Source organism: Lipotes vexillifer, unplaced genomic scaffold (assembly GCF_000442215.2).
Source record: "Lipotes vexillifer unplaced genomic scaffold, Lipotes_vexillifer_v1.1 scaffold1219, whole genome shotgun sequence".
Classification (NCBI taxonomy): Eukaryota; Metazoa; Chordata; class Mammalia; order Artiodactyla; family Lipotidae; genus Lipotes; species Lipotes vexillifer.
In genome coordinates, this window is record NW_006781590.1 from 1,053,619 (window position 1) to 1,068,038 (window position 14,420).

The following is a 14,420-nucleotide window of genomic DNA, read 5'->3' on the forward strand; positions in this document are numbered from 1 at the left end:
TAAAGCTTTTAAGACGGAGTGGGAGGCTTTGGAGCTGACGGACCACCAGTGGGCACTAGATGGTGTCAGAAAGGAGCTCACGGCCAAAGACCTCCACTTCGAAGGCATGTTCAAAAAGGAATTACAGACTTCTATGTTTTTGAAGACGAAGCAGGGGTTAGCTGTGTCAGGAACTCGGAGTAGCGCTTAACCTTGTAACTTTTGTTTTGAGCTGGAGCCTCTCGGAATAAGAAGTGGGATGCATGAGCCGGCGGGTGTGCAGCAAGGATTGTTCTTGTCTGAGCCGGGTTCCCCTTTATGTTTGAAACCAGAGGAAACGTGAAGAGTGTGTGCTGGGTAACTTGCCCAGAAACAGCTATTTTTGAAATATTTTAAATTTTCCTTCTGGTGACTCTAGTAATAAAAGTAAGGCGGGGGCGGGGGGGGGGACTCAAGCTAGTGATGATATATAAAACTTAGCAAAAATTCAGAACTTTCAGAAAAAGTGTTGTCAGTTAAACCTAATTATTATGTACAGTCATTCTGAATTCTAAACCACAGTAAACTCCTGTTTTCTTGGGATCCAAAAAAAAAGAGAAGCCTACTTAAACGCTAGTAATAAGAAAAGCAGCCAACATTTTCTCATTGTGATTTGATAAAGACCAGAAATATCCACACTTCAGGATTTAACTGTTGATTATACTCCCCAGTTTGTGCCCCATACTAAAAACTTAGAGGACCGCGTATGAATTGGTAGGTCTAGACCGGCTCCTGCATAAGGGAAGAAGTGTGTCGCCTCTTCTCATGGTCTCATCCTGCACAACCTGCTTCAGACGGGCAGTCTGGGCTCCTTCACATCCATTTGTATTACTAGCAACAGAGTTTCTGTTTAATGGCATGCTTAATGTGTTGTGTTCTGCTATAAAGAGGACACTAAGGTATTTTTCCTCCACTTATCTAAAAATAACATAAATGTATTGTGTTTCTATCCCATAACTTACTTTGATGAAACACCTTTGAAATGTCTTACATGTTGTCATGGATGCAATATCTAGGTATGATGAATCTGGTATAGTTCTGTGCTGGTTAAGCTATCAGTAGATCCATAATACACCTATATGGTGCTTTCCTCTTTCTGTTTTGGTATAAAAAGCTTGCAAATGCAAGGAGAATTGGGAAAGACAGTAATGTTGTTTGTGTAAGGGTGTGCACACTGTGTGTGTCTTTGTGTCTATGTGTATGAGCATCAGATTGCCTGGTTTAATTTTTGCTCCTTGATAAAGTGCGTGCTTCCAAGGCTTTAATGAGTGTTACACTAACATAGTGAGAAGAACTCAAATTAAGCTGCAGAAACAGCCCAAAGGGAACAACTTCAAAGTTAAGACAAACCCTTTCTCTTGGTACACTTAAAATAAACAAACCAAGTCACCTTGGATCATTATTCCCCTATTTACAAGTAATTAGCTTGGCAAAAAAGGAGCAAAAATAATAGAGATACCTTTACATTTCTAAATTACTACCTATGACTTTCCATATTCAATGTATTATAATTTGGGGAAAATCATGATGCACAGATATCCTCCATTAGCATGAGCCCAGGTTTTCCCACTTCAAAACCCAGAATAGAGGGTATTTATAATCTTTGTTTCCTATCTACCCCTTCAATTAGAATGGTATAGCAGGGCTTCCCTGGTGGCACAGTGGTTGAGAGTCCACCTGCCGATGCAGGCGACACGGGTTCGTGCCCCGGTCCGGGAAGATCCCACATGCCGTGGAGCGGCTGGGCCCGTGAGCCATGGCCCCTGAGCCTGCGCGTCTGGAGCCTGTGCTCCGCGGCGGGAGAGGCCACGGCAGTGAGAGGCCCGCGTACCGCAAAAGAAAAAAAAATGGTAGAGCAGAGAGATTTCTACGTAAGAAGTGAAAAAGTGCATTTTAACCAGTAAATTGGTTCTATCCAAAACATTTGATTATTTTGCTTTTCCTCTTTTTTTTTTTTTAGAATGTAATGAGTTAAAAACCTGCATCCTGGGTAAGACGATGTTGGAGCAGGATGCCTGTACATGGGTGTGATCTTGGGAGAAGGCCTGTGAATTTTTTTAAGTCATAGAATTATACTAAAATGATCTGGACAAGATGTAATTTTTAAAAGTCAAGTTGAGTTTACTTAGAAAAGCTGCAATTTAGTCTTTCCCCTCTGCTCTATCCTTATATTATTTCAAAATATGGATTTTTCAGGACACACATAGAAGGAAGCAAAAGTATTTGCATTTATAACAAAAGGAAACTAATCAATATTCTTTACATAATTTCATTCTACTTTCTAAGTCAATTGGATATATTTTTAATTTACAATTTATATTTAATATTACCATTATCAAAAAACATTAGAACTCTTCTTTAGCTACAGATCAAAAAATACAAAAATTAAAACAACCACCAAACTAAAATAAAGGCCTTGGTATAAAGCAAAATAACTTTTAAGGGCAAATTTTTGGCCACCATGCATATATATATAAAAGAGATGTTTTAAGAACAGAGCATTATGGAAAAAAAATAACTTGACAAAGCTTGTTTATCTGCCATTGATATTTCTAAACACATCTAATCTTCTATTTTAATTTTTAGTTTCCTGGTTAGTTTTATGGTGGACGCCCGAGGTGGTGCTATGCGAGGATGCAGACACAATGGGCTCCGCATCATCATTCCGCCTCGGAAATGTACTGCCCCAACACGAGTCACCTGCCGACTGGTCAAACGCCATAGACTGGCGACAATGCCTCCAATGGTGGAAGGAGAAGGCCTGGCCAGTCGCCTGATTGAAGTCGGACCTTCGGGTGCTCAGTTCCTTGGGTAAGGGTTTCTGATAAACCTCCCACTTAGTCACCGATGAGCTTGTGTCCTCCACATGAAATCACTAGGATGGAATGGAAAAAGGTACGTCAAAACATTTTGAAAGAAGATTGGCCCCTATGAAATTTTTTTAAGAATTGGAAGTAATGCCTCAATGCTTGACTCCACTTAAATGCCTCTTATTTTAAGGCATTAATGGATTAAACATTCAGGTTAACTGTTATTTACTCTTTCTCGTTGAATGTGATAGTAGATGCTAGACTTCCAGTATGAATAATCATGTTTTGGTCGATGGTAGGTATTTTTTTAATCTGAGATTTAAGTGGTGAAGTCATAGAGAAAAAAATACAGTTGGCCCTTGAACAATGCAGGGGTTAGAGGTGCTGACCCTCCACACAGTCAAAACTTTGCATACACCTTAGAGTCGGCCTGTGTGGTCCTGTAATATTTACTATTGAAAAAAATCAGGGCATAAGTGGACCTGCCTAGTCATTCAAGGGTCACCTGTACTAGTCTATTCCAAATATAAAGTCTTGTATAGTTACAAAACAGAATCATTATCTTCACTTTGGAGAGCAGTGTTCTTTATAGAACATCCAAAACTTTAGTCTATGTGATTTGTCTTTTCTGTTGTCAAAATTGCTACCTTGAGTCTTATACTGGCATTTTATTTAGGCATAGTATTCATTAAGAGGACCAAATCAAGAATAACTTTCACCATGCTCATTTTAGCAATTTTGAGCAGAAATAAACATTTCTTCTTATTCTGTTTGTTTGTATGGCTGCTATTATATTAAGTGGTATCTCAGTATGCCAAGAAGTGAGTAGCTACGGCTGAAAACTGACAAAACAATGAAGTTTTGGAGGGGGGCAAGTTTCAAAATATTTTGAAACAAATCAATTGTATTTAAGTCTTGTCATATCAACTCTGTGCTCAAAAACTGGGAGAAAATCCTATTAATCGTGAACTCTTGCTTTGCCAGTGTCATACTGGGGAGAGGATTTCTTGCTTTAGAACTCAGGAAATGTTCTAAAGCCTTGTAATTTGGAGCAAACTGTTAACAGGTTGCTCCAAATTATGTTCACACATGAAAAGGGGTGTGTCTGTATTTCCCAATTATGGAAACCACCCCCCATGTCCTATCAGACAGACCAGAGATTTAGAAGGAGCCTGTGAAGTTCTGGGTTGCATCAGAAGATGCCATTATGGTTGGAGTAATTCCCCAGTGGTTCCTTTCATTCTGTATGTACCAGGTCCTTTCCCCTCCCTCATGTGCAGGTAGTTGTAGGCTTTTTAATACTCGTCACATCTGTTGAGGAATATCCATGAAAACTTCTGGCCTCGCTATGGAGTCAGAGTTTTTATTGTATCCCCAACAGCTCTGTCTTTCCAGTGAAGCATATTTTTTTTCTTTTTTGGCTCATGCCCTGGCAGTGAACCTACATAGGGACAGATCTGACCCCCATGCTCCCTCCTTCCACACGCCTCCATTGTACACTCTGGGTCTCTGTTCTTGCTCTTTGTGACCAATGGAGGGGGCAGAACCAAATGCAGTGTGAAACCAAACTTCACCCTGTTCATCAGCTGGTGACGCTGGGGTTCTGTGGAAAACAACACCTGAAGCTTACTTATGTTCTTTCTTTCACTGCTGCTTTGGATGTACTCAGTAAACTTCACCTGCCAACGGCTCCTCCCCCACTTAATGAGGGAGAAAGTTTGGTCAGCCGCATCCTTCAGCTGGGGCCTCCTGGAACCAAATTCCTTGGGTAGGAGTGACTTAAAACAAATTGATGGCTGCTGGCCCCCATTATTCTCCTTCTTCTGCAATATGATTTCTCTTTTTGTCATTGTGCCCATGACATGTCCCTCTCTATGATTTAAATTCTGTATAACCTATCTTTAGTGGACCATTTCTGACCCTTGTGGTATGTGACTTTTATTTTCGAGTGATGTTTTTCTATCTTTTTCCTTAAAGTGCTGTGACCTTCATTTTCGTTTAAAGCATGAGATCTGCCTAGTTGTACTATGTGCTAGTTATGATGTGATTATGATAAATTTGGAGTCTGTATCAAAGCAACCTGGACTGAAAAATCAAAAGCCTCTCTAAATTTTGAGAGCGACCTAAAAGCAGTAGGGCAGTGCATGTTCTGGATCCTGAATATAATAGGCATTGGACACAAATTGGGCTGCCTGATAAGGTGCTCGATTAGGGCCACACTGTGTACACATGCCTATTGTTTCCTTGAATGGAGAAAATATAAGGAAAAAAATCCCATGAGTGCATGTCTTTCTAGTTACCAAGTAGTTAACTTTTCTGACATCTCCTCATTTACAACACATCAAATTACACAGCATATGAGCCATTTTCCCTCTTAAACCATTTTGTCATTTTGTACCTTGTAGAAAACGTTTTAAGTGATTGGCACACCTCATAGATATGCATGTACATTTCTTTTGGTTAAATGTGTTATCCTTACATTTATCAAAGGAGAAGTTCCAGAATGCCACATGCACTCACAGAGAAACAGCATTGGCTTAAGGTAGCAGCATGGCCCTGAGGATTGGTGCCCCTGAGGTGAAGTGCTAGCTACCGCGGGACCATTTGCTAGCCTCGGGGCTTCAGAGGATGGCCCACTAGGTCCCTGTCCCCAGAAAGAGAAGAATTCCAGGTCACTTTGCAACAGACAGAGTCAAGGTGCTTGTCTCGATATTGGTTAGCTCCTGTCCACACTGAATGTTCTGCCTTACTGTGTCAGGCCTGTGATCGTGGAGATCCCTCATTTTGCTGCCCTTCGAGGAAAAGAGAGGGAACTGGTTGTCCTGCGCAGTGAGAATGGGGACAGCTGGAAAGAGCATTACTGCGAATACACTGAAGATGAACTGAATGAAATCCTTAATGGCATGGATGAAGGTACTTCATATTAAATGTTTTAAAAGAACTCTGAAGCGAAAGCATGATAATGATGCGTTTCTTTATGTCCTACGGGCGTGTGTGTGTGTGTGTGTGTGTGTGTGTGTGTGTTGCCTAATCCAGCTTGGGTCTGCTCACCCTTGCACAGTAAAGCCAATCTACTGATCCCAGGTTGTGGTGAAGGAAAGTGCAGCGTTTATTGCAGGTACCAAACCAGGAGTCTGGGTCTTTTGAGCATTAGCTGCCCAGACCCCTCGTTTGGCACCTGCAATAAACGCCACAATTTCCTTCACCACAACCTGGTGTCAATAGATTGGCTCTACTGCACAAGGGTAAGCAGACCCAAGTTTGGTGTAGTAACAAATGTGTCCCTTTGTTATTTTACCACAGCAAGTATTCTGGTATGTTCCAATGGTGATGCGTTGGAGTATACAATATATTTGTCTAGTCTTACTTTTGTTACATTTGGGAAAATAAAATCGTTAATAGTAAATATCTCATTTTAATAAAGAGATACAGCCCATCTCTGTCTTTAGTGTAAACTTTTCTAAAACATGAGATAGAATAGATATTTTCATTTCGTAACAAAACGACTGATACTGGGTAATAAATCCATGATTTTAAAAAATGCCTAACTTGAACGTTTAGATATTTAAGACACTGATGAAAAGTGTTAAGCTTTTCTGTAGGAAAACCTACATATAACCATAACTACCGTATTATAAGCTAATATAATTTTTAACTTTCTATTAAGGAGATAGGAAAATTAAGTTCAGTCACACTTTATATATAGTTTGAACAGGGAGTTAGTTAGGGTTGAATTTCATATACAAACCTACACATATAGTTAAGGAACTTATTTTTCATTAGCACTTTAATCTCTGTAAATCCCAAATCCAGCTTAGGCCATTTAGCCCCAGGTTGAAATATCTTAGTTTGACTAGAGGGAGGTGCCTCATTCTTAGGCCTCCCGAGGTTGCACAGAGATGAGGTCTCTCAGTCCTGATAACGGCAGATATGTTGCACTTTATGTAACTACACAAATAGGGCAAGTTCTTTGCCTAAGTGCCAAGAGCCTACCAAAGTGTGCACAGAGGTAGACACACAGCTGTGTGGCTGTTTGTCAAGTTTTATCAGTCTTCCAGGACCACCGGCTGTAGCTTCAGGTATGGCTTACGAATAGTAAAGTGTAGCCTGACGGCAGCTGCTCTAACATTTCTTTCTGCACCCTGCTGAGGCTGAATAAGAAGAGAGGCCAGGCTTACCCTATCCAAGAGGTGGATGGAAGAGGAAATTATGCCTTCTAGATGTGTAGGTCAGCATCTTCTGCGCAAGATGAAAAGATAAGGATTCTTACTGATAAGGCTTGTTCTGTGCAGTATTTAGCTGCTTCTATTCCTTGAAACCATTTCTTCTGCTTGCATTTAGTTTAGGATATTTCCATCTGAAGTGTTTACCTGTCATTAACACTGCCATCTTGTCCTTGGATGGGGACCCACTCTTATAACTTTTTACATATGTAAAAGGCTCATGTTAAAACAGAGAATCGGATTTGTATATTTTTATGTTCATTATGTGTGGTAGCCTGTTCTTTTATAAGATAGTATTTGCCAGTGCATCGATCTTCAATCATGAATGATCAGATCCTGGGACTTCTGACTTTTGCTATCTAGTTATATTCAATAGTTAAGAAAAACATAAGAAAAAAAAAGAAAAGAAAAGAAAAACATGATTGCTGTTCATGCCTCTATAAGACTTGTAAATGATTTCTAAAAATGAATAAAGTTCCATAATCCCTTAAAATTCAGTGATCCACTTAGTTCAAATTTTCAGCATTTTAAACCAGTCGGATTTATTGTATTGCCCTACATATCTACACTAATACAATTTATAAAGAACCCATTATCCCATTCTCCTGATGTTAGATGATCTGTTTGGTAAGTTAATGGTTTCAGGGGAATATTGAAACCCTGAATTTACAGTCACTGATTTTTTTTTTTAATATCCACAGTGATTATCTCAGAGACAACCATGCCACTGGAATGAACACACAAACACGAATCTTACCCTTCCAAGACAGATTTTATTCATGCACTGCTCCCCTGAGAACTGAAAGGGCCATATTACTTCTTAAAACCACAATAACTGGTTTTTGAGCTAACTTTGAAATTTGCAAAGAAAAGGAGCCCATAACAAGCTTCCTCTCCATCATGTTGAGCTGAGAATAGAACAGGTTCATTTTCATTCCAGGTTCGCCCTCAAACCCCCTCATTTACAAAGGCAGCCCTGCAATACCGCATCTGGAACTAGATGCTTTTCTTTCACAGTGCCCTGGAAAGACCTAGTTTCCACAAAGAGAGAAAATGTGCCAGTTAAATGCTGACAGGTCTTGAAAGATTGCAGTCGTTTTTCGGGTGTTGTTAGGATAGCCTTACTTTTTAAATTTTCCTATTATTTAAAAAAGGAAGTGTTTTGTTACAACACCTGTTCACTATTAACTATGCCAGTGAGTCTGCTAGAATGCTTTCAGAAGGAAATCCTTGCTATATGAAGAAGGGTCATTTCTTGTCTCAGTGCTGGATAGCCCGGAAGACCTAGAAAAGAAACGGATCTGCCGCATCATCACCCGTGACTTCCCACAGTACTTTGCAGTGGTGTCTCGCATCAAACAGGACAGCAACCTGATTGGCCCAGAGGGAGGCGTGCTGAGCAGCACAGTGGTACCGCAGGTGCAGGCCGTCTTCCCAGAGGGGGCACTAACCAAGCGGATCCGTGTAGGCCTACAGGTATGCCCACATCAAGATGCAAGTTAACCGAACATGGATTTTATTCCAGTGATTAAAAATCAACTTTTCAAATGGGAATTAAATGGTTAAAGAATCAAATTATTCCCGGGTGAGCAAAAGCTGCCCTAGGAGATCATACGTCTCATAAAGTTTTAGATGAGTGTTTGGTAACAGTTGTAAACTTTCGGTTGCCATATTTGAAGCCAGAAAACTGATTTATGAAATAAAGAGCAATGCATTAAGAAATTTGACATGGAATATAATGATATATTGTTTATTTTAATTTTTTTTTTCTTTTAAAAGGCTCAACCCATGCACAGTGAGTTGGTTAAGAAGATCCTAGGCAACAAAGCTACCTTCAGCCCTATAGTCACTTTGGAACCTAGAAGAAGAAAATTTCACAAGCCAATTACCATGACCATTCCTGTCCCCAAAGCTTCAAGTGATGTCATGTTGAATGGTTTTGGGGGAGATGCACCAACCTTAAGATTACTATGCAGCATCACAGGTGAGTCACATGTGACTACTGTAGTAGAAAATTCTGAAAGAAGAAACTTAGATTGTCGTAAATATTAAATTACTTTGGTCGTAAGATGCCTGCAAGGTTATATGCATTAATTCAGGAAAGGCACTCTAACTAGGGGAAAGGAAGTGAACTAATATTTACTAAATAAAGCCTGTATGCGCAACTTTTAGACACTTCATATACATTGTTGTTTTTATCTCCACAGTAGCCCTGTGAGGAAACTTTAATCCTATTTTGCTGAAAAGGAAACCAAGATTGAGAGAAATTCTATAACTTGCCTGCGATTATACCGTAAATATCTAGCAGAGTTGAGATTCAAACCCAAGCCCATATTCCTCAAAACCCAAGCTTTAAGCCTTCTTTGAAGACATCATCCTATACCTGTTGAAAAATAAATAATATCTTGAATAATTATACCCAATAATTCAAACTTTTCTGTCCAGGAATTGGTTATGTCTTTATCATTGATGTGCTGAACTAACTTTGGAAAAACAAAATGAAGGTTTTCAATGATTAACTGAATTTTGGTCTTTTCAATTGGACGTTGTAATAGCTTTCAATCAACTACCAAACTCCAGAAAGACATTCCCAGAATATTGGTTGTCTCTGCCAATAATACCACCACAAATGGTGACAGGTAAAAAAATCCACAGAAGTAACCTGTGTTAGAGCTACACAATTTGGCTGATAATTTCCCTAATTAACAATAACTACATGGTATTGGCTTTCAGTAAATACTCATACTGTTGTCAGTAGGAATAATGACCATCTCTGCTTGCTTAAGTATTGTTAGAATTTTTTTTTCATTTCTCCTTCATATTAGCAGAAATGTTTACCCTTTTTTATTCTCTTTCATTCTTCCTTCTTATTAATGTTTTCTCTGTACTCTTGATAGCGAATCATTGAGACTTTACTGCATAAGTTTAATAATATGACATAATTTTAAAGTACATGGACTAAAATGAGGGTAGTGGGAAATCATATGCTTCACCTATGGCCTCTTTTCAATTACTCATTTCTGGTTATTACATAGCATTCCTGGGTATCTTTCCCATACTTTTTGGTCCATGTGTATATGATTAACCTTCCTACAATGTGCAGCATAATAGTGTGGATGCAAAACAAGTCAGATTGAAAAATGTCCATGGCACATCCTGCCCTTATAGATGATGAAATGAAGATACCACCTGGGCCTAGGCACCATCTGATCTAGTTATTCCAGCCCTCTGTCTTTGGATGGATTTGTAGTAAACAATTTCTTTAATTTATCTATTAATTTTTACAAATATGTTAACCTAGGTGTTTGGATTTTTGTGTTTTGCTCAGTTATATTTTATGGTTCTGCTTGCAGTGTATATTTTAGAGGCCTCCAAGAATAAGTTTCCATGACCTTTGTTTGATAACGCATTCCATTCTTTAAGAAACCTTAGTCAAAATTTGTTTTCATCTCAAACATATATTTCTCCTGCAGTGCTTGAAGACAGTTTTGTCCTATCTATGCCAACTTAATTTCTCAGTAGAAATAAAAGTCAGCATCACCCTCCATAGTGATTTGTCTGTGCACAGAGGTCATCCTTTGGCATTCAGTCATTTGCTCATTCACTTTGCAGTATTTATTGAGCTCTTAATATTTTCCAAGCACTTTTTTGCCAGCCTTCAATTACAAATTGAGAGGAAGTTTTCTTTCTTGAAAATAACTGCATAAAATATGAAGTTAAAGAACAAAAGAATGTTTGGATTTTTGTTTTAACAAAGCATTCAGCTCCTTGGTTGGTCAAAGGATCTTTTAAAATCATCAGTTGTATATAATTCAAAATTATCTTCAGAGCCTCGCAATTACAATAAAAGCTTTAGAATGTCAGCAGAGAATAGAGCGCCTAGTAATTTGAAGCAGTTATTCAAATGACCTCCCTTAAATTTAGTTCCATGAAGTGTGGTGTTTGCTGTTTGTTTTCAATGCGTCATTTTTTAGCATACAGTTTTTAGTCATTTTGCTTCCAATGTGTCATCTTGGAGGGTGAGTGAACATAGCCACTACCACAAAGACTTTATTTTACAATGCAGGGTCTGGAGTTTTGCCTAATTTTTTTCAACAATCATATTATTTCAGGTGGAACCACCCCTGCTCAGTGGGAAGATATTACAGGAACTACGCCATTAACATTTGTCAATGAATGTGTTTCCTTTACAACCAATGTGTCTGCCAGGTATGGTTATACTGCACAGAAAAACCTACTGTGAAATTGTGTGCCCCCGATGTCTTTTATTTTGTTCCTTACATTCTTTAAAAGTCATTTTTTTGGTATGGTTTTAAATATGGTCTGCATTTACCTTCATATTGTAAACTAGACCTGCCAGTAAATGTAATAGTGATAATGCAATAACAAAGTACAGCCAGTCAGATTAAAATCTAAAGAAAATAAATGATTGTTGGCTCTTAATGTATGACCCAGACTCTGGTTTTAGCAGCCACTGCTGATTTTTCCAGTCCCAGAGGTCTTAGGAATGATAGATTTCCTGCTGTCAACAAAATAGCCTGAACTACTTTTTCCAACAGAATGATAACCAAAACACAAAGCATATCATGGTTTGCTTAAACAGTTTAGAGGTTTCGGTGATGCTTATGCATCATAGCACATTTACATATTGCCCACTTATGTATCACACATCTTTAAAAAGCTTAAGCTATTTAGTTTTATTGCATGTGTATACACTAACTCAGTTTATTAATATGAGTTCTCATTTGCATGATTGTTAATAGATTGCCATTTAGTATAGATTGGAATAAATAGATTTATAGAATATAAATAGAATAAATAGATTCCCATTTATTTAATTTGATTACTACAACAACTTTGCGACTTAAGAAGGGCAAGAAACATTATGTCCATTTTACAGATGAGAAAACTGAAGTTGAGGGTGGTTAAAGCTTAAATTCTTATTCGGAGGGGAAAAAAGATAGATGCATAAATAACAGTGCACAGCAGTAGATGGGTGTGGTGACACATGTTTATAGTTCGAGCCACCCAGAGGGCTCAACTTTGAGTCTCCGGTTCTATGTGTCAGTGTGCCCTGCCACTCAGGTATCCACGTTCTAATGCCAGAAAATGACAAGTTCTGAATGGAAAGGTACAAAAGAGGTACTAAAAGAATTCAGAGGAGGGTGTTTGCATCAGGGTGGTCACAGAGGATGTCTGAGAAGAGGTGACTCTTGAGATAGGTAGGAACCTAACAGGCAGATATATAAAAGTGGAAAAGATGCTAACGTGAGCCGAGATGCAGAAGGGCACTGGGAGCTGGCAACAGTGGAGTCTGTAATTCAGCAATAATGCCGGAATGTTGGTTAACAACATTATTTACAGAAGGCCTTGTAGGATAGACCAAGAAATCATGAGTTATTATGTTATCGTATTAATAATTTAAGTTTTTCAGACAATTGAAGAAGCAGTGAATAAAGTATAGTTCAATCAGTATAAAGAGGAAGGTAATACTGAGTGCCTGCCGAGAGCCAGGAACTATGCTGAACCTTCAACACACTGTAGTAAATGAAATAGGCCAGACCCAAAAGGACAGGTGTTGCATGTAAACGAGGTACCTAGAACAGGCACATTTATAGAGACGGAAAGTTTAATAGAGGTTACCAGGGGCTGCGGTGAAGGGGAAAATTTGAAGTGATTGTTTAATGGGTACAGTGTTTCTGTTTGGGATGATGAAAAAGTTCTGGAAATGGAGAGCGTGGTCATATTGCGCGGTATTGTAAATGTACTTAACGCCAAAGAATCGCACCCTTAAGAATGGTTAAAATGGTAAATTTTATATTACGTATATCTTATCACAATTAAGAAGAAGAGAGATGGGTCAGGAACTGAAGGAAAGAAAGGCTAAGAAGATAAGGAAATCTCAGAATACCTCAAGATTCTGGGCAATGAGTTGGGGGAAGGAGAATGATCAGAGACGGAGACAGGTTTCAAAGTAAGAGGATGTGGAATAAATCTGTGAAGTGTATGAATAGCAAATTGAGAGAATGGCCATCTGATCGTCTCTGCTTCCTCAGTGAAGTTACCTTTCTGAGGGTCTGAGGTGAAGGGGGAGGTCCAGGGGTATCATAAAGGTTTAGCACCATTACTGTACTGAATAAAATGGCATCTGAGGAAGAATTTGCCAAAATATGTCACAGATTTAGCTGAGGCTAGAAATCATAAATTAGTCACAAAGCTAATAGTTTCTTCTATTAATTGTATTAAGCAATACTTAGGAGTTCTGAAGCAAAAGGAGATGTTTTTTTTCTGTGGCTGGGTTGATCCAACTTTGGTGACTGTGAGTCCTTTGGGAAAGAATGATGGAATGAGGAAAAAAGCTAGGTAGATTTTGTTGAAAAGAGTTTCAGGAAATGAAATGAACAGGAGGGGCAATCATGGAAAATAGAAATTCATCCAGTGAGATACTTGTCATAATGTCCAATACTACTGGGCTTATACCACTAAAGGATTCTAAACACTGAAGCTATATTTCAGGAGATTGAATACTCAGAAGAGTTTCCAAGGGGAAAAATTACAAACACAGTATTTAATAGTTGACCTTAAACACCTGGTACCACTTTTTCTCTTCCCCTCACCTGCTTCCTCCTTCCCATTTATCCTCCTACCTTTCTTCCCTTCCCTATCTTTCTTTCCCTTCCTTTTTACTTCCTCTCATTATCTCCCTTTCTTGCTCCCTTCTTTTTCCGAGAAGCATTTAATGATTACTTTGATCATATTGAAGGAACGGACTTGGTTTTCATGCAGTTGGCCTTCCTTATTCATAGTCGTGGAGCCCACTGATACAGAGGGCTGACTGTATTCCACCATTTTAAATAAGGGACTTGAGCATCTGTAGATCTTGGTATCTGTGGAGTTCCAGGAACCAGTCCTCCATATATACCGAGGGCTAACAGTACGTTAAATTTCAGACAACTGACCTTATTTTATTTTATAGGTTCTGGCTGATAGATTGTCGACAAATCCAGGAGTCCGTTACCTTTGCATCGCAAGTGTATAGAGAAATTATTTGTGTACCATATATGGCCAAATTTGTAGTGTTTGCCAAATCACATGACCCCATTGAAGCCAGGTTGAGGTGTTTCTGCATGACTGATGATAAAGTGGATAAGACACTTGAACAGCAAGAAAACTTTGCTGAGGTGGCCAGAAGCAGGGATGTGGAGGTACTGTATTTGTAAAACCAATTTTTGTTAATATGTTGTTTATACCTTTATTAATAAATTATATTTAAAATAGTATACCATAAATAGAGCCATCAAAAAAAAAGATCGGGCTTCCCTGGTGGCGCAGTGGTTGAGAGTCCGCCTGCCGATGCAGGGGACACGGG

At 38.8% G+C, this 14,420-nt stretch overlaps 1 protein-coding gene across 1 annotated transcript in view; it reads left to right on the forward strand.

The window, feature by feature from the left end:
* ANK2 (ankyrin 2) overlaps positions 1–14,420 on the forward strand; it is a 245,969-nt gene that overhangs the window by 194,702 nt on the left and 36,847 nt on the right. Inside the window, exons 30-36 of the mRNA XM_007454800.1 lie at positions 2,605–2,829; positions 4,498–4,596; positions 5,587–5,741; positions 8,316–8,527; positions 8,831–9,035; positions 11,164–11,260; positions 14,028–14,256. Coding sequence (XP_007454862.1) covers positions 2,605–2,829; positions 4,498–4,596; positions 5,587–5,741; positions 8,316–8,527; positions 8,831–9,035; positions 11,164–11,260; positions 14,028–14,256 — 1,222 coding nt within the window. The remainder of the gene's footprint in view (positions 1–2,604; positions 2,830–4,497; positions 4,597–5,586; positions 5,742–8,315; positions 8,528–8,830; positions 9,036–11,163; positions 11,261–14,027; positions 14,257–14,420) is intronic.